General features: G+C 41.5%; 1 protein-coding gene across 3 annotated transcripts in view; it reads right to left on the reverse strand.

The window, feature by feature from the left end:
• The window catches only part of DBR1 (debranching RNA lariats 1), a 29,882-nt gene that overhangs the window by 12,982 nt on the left and 10,031 nt on the right, over positions 1-6,869 (reverse strand). For all 3 annotated transcript variants that reach the window (XM_034781373.1, XM_034781375.1, XM_034781374.1), the window contains 4 exons: positions 5,908-5,988; positions 5,208-5,293; positions 2,293-2,517; positions 842-922 (listed from right to left, as the gene is read on the reverse strand). In XM_034781373.1, the coding sequence (XP_034637264.1) occupies positions 842-922; positions 2,293-2,517; positions 5,208-5,293; positions 5,908-5,988 (473 nt within the window). The remainder of the gene's footprint in view (positions 1-841; positions 923-2,292; positions 2,518-5,207; positions 5,294-5,907; positions 5,989-6,869) is intronic.

Raw genomic sequence — 6,869 nt, forward strand, 5'->3', positions numbered from 1 at the left:
TTGTCCTTAAGGGGTTGTGCATTGGATCACCAACTACTTTTCCAACCTACCCTGGTCAGATTCTCATCCCACAATCACCTGATCACAGTATCATGAAATAAGGAAGGAAAAAAAGCCTATTTAGGGGCTCTCCTTCACCAGGACAGACTCAGGAAGTTCATTTTCCTCAGATTTCCTTGTCTTTTTGTGTTTTTATTTCCTTAGGCTTACGTTTCAGGCATTTTACAGGGGCCTTCAGTTACTTAGCTACTGCTTCCAAAGACAGAAGAATACATGTGGCTAGACAGTGGCACCAGGACACAACCCATAGTGAGGTGTGGTCCATTGTTGCACCTTCCCAGGAAAGAGGTATTAAGTCACAATACATCACAATTCCCTCCACAACCCCCACTTGCTTCAAGAAGAGGGGTGGGAGAGAAAAGTAATTTAATTCTGATCTATTCCAGCAGCAAGTTACCACTACACACACTCCACTGGTCAGCATGTTGAGGGGGCAGAGCAAAAAGCTCCACATATTCCCCCACCCTCATGCTTTATAGTAGTAATAAGCAAATACACAGTGCCCCTCATTCCTGTATCCTGCTACGAAGTCCTGGCAGTTTGTACAGGGGCATATGGAGGGATTCTTATGACCACTATTCCTCTGTGCAGACCAAGAATGGATCCTCTTAATTTTCCACTACTCCATTAAGTCCTCATCCCGTACATGAGCAGCAACTGTGAGATTTAATTCTCTGGGGATGGAAGAATCATTCTTCAGCTTCCTGCTGAACTGTGCACTCCCTAGCCCAGATGTATAAAGTACTAAATGGTAGTAGATGACCACTTACGGTGGTCTTACCTGCAGGAAGTCTCTGTGTGGCAGACATTTATCCAGAGCCAAAAATTTTGTTGCTTTTGGCAGCTGTCCTTCAATGTTTGCCTAGGAAACAGGAATGAAACCATTACTGGCAATGCTGAAGATTCCCTGAAATATGACCTTTCTAATAACCAAATTGTGCATGGAGATTCCAGGGCAGAATTTAAACATTTTCTATTAAACAGAATATTCTAAAGGTCCTAGAGATAAAAAGGGAGGACTGTGGTACAAAGAGGGAGGGCTTGAGCTGAAGTCAGAGGAAATTGAAGTAGATGACAGCAACAACATGGGGGGGGGGGGGAAGAGAGACACAAGTCTCCTTCAGCTGAACCAATCAGGTTTAATCAAGCACACAGACCTTGTCTATGCTACGGACTAAATTGCCCACTGCATCTATCGCAGCAGCAGGCATCGGTTTAACAGGTCTAGTGAAGAAGAAATAAGTCTACGGGAGAGCGTTCTCCTGTCTACTTAATTAATCCACTTTAATGAGACACAGAAGCTATGTCAACAGGAGAGCATCTAGGTATGTAAATTACATAGACTTAGTTATGTAACTTACGTAGCATAACTTAGATTGACTTACATTGCTAGTGTAGACTAGGCCACAGACTCAGAACCTCAGAAGGGGCTATTCTCATAAGGGAGAGAAAGAGATTTGCCAAGACAGGAAGCTCTAAAGACACAAGAGCTGTCAACTGTTTGTGAGTTTTATACTGTTTGGAGTTTACCAACTGTTAAGGAGCACAAAGAGAATGTTGCCAATGGACTTTCCTAGTTTGCATTACTCTGGTTGACAAGAAACTAGTAAATAAACCAACATGTTTAAACCTCGCAGGTTTTCTGGCTTTGTCAGGGTTACTCATGAATTCTCTCCCTGTCTGCTCTGACCCTTGCCATATCTCAGGCACTCAAAAGAATACCTGGTTATTTGAGAGGAGTATCTTCCCTGAATTGCTCTCTGCCCTCATCTTTCACTATATTTACAGGCTCTCTCCTTCACAAAGTGAAAAATCCAGCTGTCTATTTTTAAAGTTAAATATAATTTTCTAGTTCAGCAACATCAGCTACTCAACTTGTTTAGTGACCATCAAGGCAGAGTAATTTATAGTTTTAAGCCAATCTTTTTTTAAAAAAAAGTAATAGTTCTACAAATAGCTTCAAAAGTATCTTATGTCTTATAAACAGAATAAGTTATAACATTCTCTGTCTTCATGAGTTAAGACTCTTTAGATTATGTTAAGCCTTTGATTATTAGGGTGAATTAATAGTTACTTAATATAGGTAGGAGTACTTTCCATAAGCTATATGAAAATACATTTATAAAAGAAAAGCAAATAAGTTTTTACAAAGAGAAAAATGCTTGTGTGGATCTAGCTACTGGCATTAGAAACCCGAGATATACACATGACATGCTTTTGTTTATTTGTTACCTGGTGTTGCATTAAAGCGGCAAATTTTACATGAAGATGTGCTGAGAACCAATACGTGGGTTGAAAGTGCTGCAGAAGCTCTGAAGCAGCAGGGCTTCCCAATGTATTGTTTTCCACTTCTTGGCGGAAAAAAGACTTCATTTTAAGAAGCTGTTTCTTGTTTCCATAGTGATATATACTTCTTGGCCAATCATGTGACATAAATATATCCATAGGATGCTTTAGCTATAAAGCAAAAAAATAAACATAGGAAAAGAACAGCACTTGAATGAATACCAATGAAGGGAGAGCATACTTGATTCTTTTTGTCTGACCAGAGTGGATTTTGACTGACCGTCTTACTTTCTAAACACTGACGTTATACCACTGGATGCAATCTTTCAGACTGCCATTGAGTTTGATCTTGCATTCTCTAAACTCTATGGTTTGTGTGCCACTTTCTTGCTTTCCTTGGGATAGGTAAGCCAGCCTTTAGTGCAAAGTATCATTTTGATATCTCCCCTCAGAGGCAAATGTCAAGCAGTTATAAGGCCGTAAGAATTTCTAAAATTATAGCCATATAATAAGTGCTATATACAAAGCAAATTCACACAATAGAAAATGTTGGAAGAAAGTATCACTATGCTTGAATTATAGTTATTACAAACATAAGTTAGTTGTATTCTATTGGCATACATTATCTTCTCTGAGCTGGCAAGCTACTTAAGCATGGGTGAGATTCCCTGTGTTACTCTCAATCCCCATCTATGCAATTTTCTTGAAGTATTTTAGCTATCCCCTGCCTACAGGGACTTCAATAGCTCTTTTAAAACCGCATAATAATTTTTCCATCTCCAAGCCTGTGATTTTTCTAGCACCATGCTCAGAGATTTTCATAGTGCAGCAGTGAAACTGAAGGAGGTCAGTTTCATTCTTTTGCAACTTGGGAAAGTTCTGAGCTGCAGCAGAAGCAGTCACTCATTCATTCTGGCTACATATATGCTACAGAGCCTACGTTGGCACAACTACGTTGGTATAGTACCCTAGTGCTGAAAGAAGGAGTTCTGTCAGTATAGTAACATGAAGCCCTCTTCTGTCTGCATAACTGTCTACACTGGGGCTTTTGTCAGCATAGCTATATAGCTAAGGTTGTGGGTTTGTTTTTTGTTTTTTTTTTTTTAATACCTCTGATCAACATAGCCATGCTGGTATAAGTTTTAAATGTAGACCAGACCTCCAAGTGGCTATAGGAGGATTAGGCTAGGAGGCCAAGTATCAGAGGGGTAGCCATGTTAGTCTGTATCCACAAAAACAATGAGGAATCCGGTGGCACCTTAAAGACTAACAGATTTATTTGGGCATAAACTTTCGTGGGTTAAAAAAAAACACCACTCACTTCTTCATATGCATGGAGTGAAGTGCCCAAATAAATCTGTTAGTCTTTAAGGTGCCACCGGATTCCTAGGTTAGGAGGGACCATCCTTCCCCATCAGAGCCACCAGCAGTCTCTGAATGGGAACAGAGGAAAAGTATTCCTTTTTCCTTCCAGGAGTCAGAGATGGATCTTTTGGGGAGTGATGGGGACCTCCCTCAGTGCTGGAAAAATCACAAAATGCAAAGTTATAGTGACACTTCCCACACCACCTTAACAGTCTCTGAAGGGATGGCAGTTGGAATTGAGAACAACAGTACCTTACCTTCCCTAACCAAGAATGCCGTTCTCTGTACCCAGCACAACTCCAATGCAACACTCCTATTCACACAGTCCAACAAACTCATTGTGCTCCATGCAACATGACTATTCTGGGGAGTATTCGCTGCTGGTTTGCAGAGATCCCACTTCACAAAAAAGCTGAGGGAGGGACAGTACTGCAATCTTATTCAGTCACTCCTTAGGGTAGGGATCAAAGGAAGCAGAGTTAAAGTTACATGGGAAGTGTCCCCTTAACTCTGCATTTCCTTCAGGGAAGCTGACTGCTCCCTATACTCTATGGACAGGAAACTGAAACCTTGTCTTAGTCAGGAAGAAACTTCCAGGGTTTGCAGGGGAGAGAAGCTACAAGCTCCAGTGCTGAGAGCTCACTAGCATCTGCTGAAGCGCTGTAGCTTTAACAGAGGCTCCTCCCATTTGAGGAGCCATGGCAGCCTGGAAGAGCAGATATGGCACTTGAGAGGTCGCCCTGCCCAAGAATACAGGTACCATTGTGCTGGAGTAAGGGAGACTAAAGAGACCCATGAAGGCCCTCCTTCCACCCACCCACAGACATCTTTGCTCCTGCCATATCCTCACACACCACAGGGAAGTTGACACAGGTATCCCTGCTCCCAGGCCTTCTCCCCAAAACACACTTCCTGAATTAAATACTCAGGAAATTCCATTAAAAGTTTTGTTTGAAGGAATTAAGGCCAATTAAGTAGCATTCCCCTCCTCCCATACAAAGGGCCAGCTGATGCCACACCTTTTAACTATATCTCAATCCCAACACAGTACATCTCTGCTAGGCTCTGCATCACTACAGGAAATGTCCTTCAGCTTCCAACTGAAACCCACTAGTCTCCCTCAGATGCTAAAATAAAATCTTAGCTACAGCCTCCAGCTTGCACACTTAACCTGTGCACGTAAGTCCCCTTGAATATTTCCTGATACTGCTAAGGATGTAATTAAGGATTTGCATCATGCTGTGAGGGAGACCTGTGTGATGTGTTTCTTTATCAACTGAAGAAGGCAGTCTTGGACACTGCAGATACTAGTGACAAGGCCTGTAGAATTACCATTCTATTGAATAGCAGAAGCAAACTTTGATTGTGTCGATGGAAACAGAATGTAAATTCAGATCACCAACATGCTCATCTCTAAATTAGCCTAATCTCATGCAATATTATCTACCCTCTTTAAAAAAAAAAAAAAAAAAAAGAGAGAGAGCTTTTCTCCCCACCTGTTTGAGTTTGAAGACTTCAATATTCCTCACATGGTACGCACTTCTTACAGTCTGCTGATTGTATGGAGGACACTCAAAATGACCTGAAACATACCAAGAAAAACTGGTCACACAAGAGATTGGGTTCCTAGAGGGAGCAAGGGGAATTAAATTGCAAAGGGTAAGCCTGGCTTGGGGTGTTCAGAGAATAAGGGGGGGGGGGGGGAAGACTTGAGACTTCGCAGCTCTGAAATTCAAATTGAGTCAGTCCCTTGATATTTATATTATAAACGCCAACTTACATAATCAGTTTTATAGGTAAAACTATTAAGTAAAGAATGCTGCCAAAGAAGCATTAGGATGATTAGCATTAGGATGATTGCTACAAAGACTTGTACATCCATGGGGAGCTCTTTTTCTGATCATGCTTGGCAACTGACTGCCAAAGTACTATGAGCAAGCATAGGTGCTCCAGATTTAAGACACCTTTGCTGGTGTCAATGGCTGTTTTCAGCTTGAAGAGTTGGTGCCATGTCTGCGCACAAACACGTGGACTCAACTGTGGGAATCTGTTCACAGGCAACTTTGGAGAACCTGTAAATTCTCCAACACACACACTATAAATAGAACACCTAATAAAAAGAGCATGGAATCTTAATTGCAAGAGGTTTCTGAATGCATCTGCTAATAAAAAAATCAAAGTTACATAAAATATTACCTTTTCTATAATCATGAGATTTGAAAATGCCAGAAATTCCACCAATTCTTACACCACGATATTTTACTACTCCTGCATAACCTAGAATGACAAGACATTAAAATAAAATTCTCTGCATATCAGGAAAACAGGGAGCTTTCAGGAATTGTAATCTAGTCTGTTCAACTTTAACACAATGTGCATTAGGTACAAAAGAATTGGTTCAGATAAAATAACTCATCCAGAACTACGGTTCAAATGAGTTACATTTTAGAAAATGTTCACTTGCCTCTGGCACTACTTCCAGATCTAGACAAAACCTATTATTGTAGAAAGCAATTTTTGTATTTCTAACCTGCCCAAAACAATTGAAGTCATTCATATAGCAGCACCACACATTTTCATGATTCTTTACAAATAAAATAAAAGTAAGTCTTACAATTTAAGACTGACAAGAATAAAAGCACAAGGCAAGTCAGTCATTTGGGGATAACTGAAGGTGAAAAGCAAGGATTGATTGAATATGTGAATTTTAAAGAGAAATTCGAAGGATAAGAAATACTTGACAGAAGCAAACATGGAGACTTTCAGTCACACAGAGCATGAAAGATGATAAAAAAAATAGTAAGATGAAAAGAAGGGAGTAGTAAAGGGAAATATTTCAGAAGTGAGATGAGATTTAGGAGGGGGGAGAACTATAAGAACGGCCATACTTAGACCATCAAGCCCAGCATCCTGTCTTCCAACAGTGGCCAGTGCCAGATGCTTCAGAGCAGTGGTCACCAACCCGTCGATCACGATTGACTAGTCGATCCTGGAGCCTCTGCCAGGCAATGGTGATCTCCAGCCACTAGAAGTCCGCTGGCGCAGCACATCTAAGGCAGACTCCCTGCCTGCTCTGGTCCCCAACTGCTCCCGGAAGCGGCTGACGTGTCTCTGTGGAGCGGGGGGGGGGGGGGGGGGGGGGGGGGGGGGGGGGGGGG

This window comes from Trachemys scripta, chromosome 9, assembly GCF_013100865.1.
Source record: "Trachemys scripta elegans isolate TJP31775 chromosome 9, CAS_Tse_1.0, whole genome shotgun sequence".
In the NCBI taxonomy this organism is placed as follows: Eukaryota; Metazoa; Chordata; order Testudines; family Emydidae; genus Trachemys; species Trachemys scripta.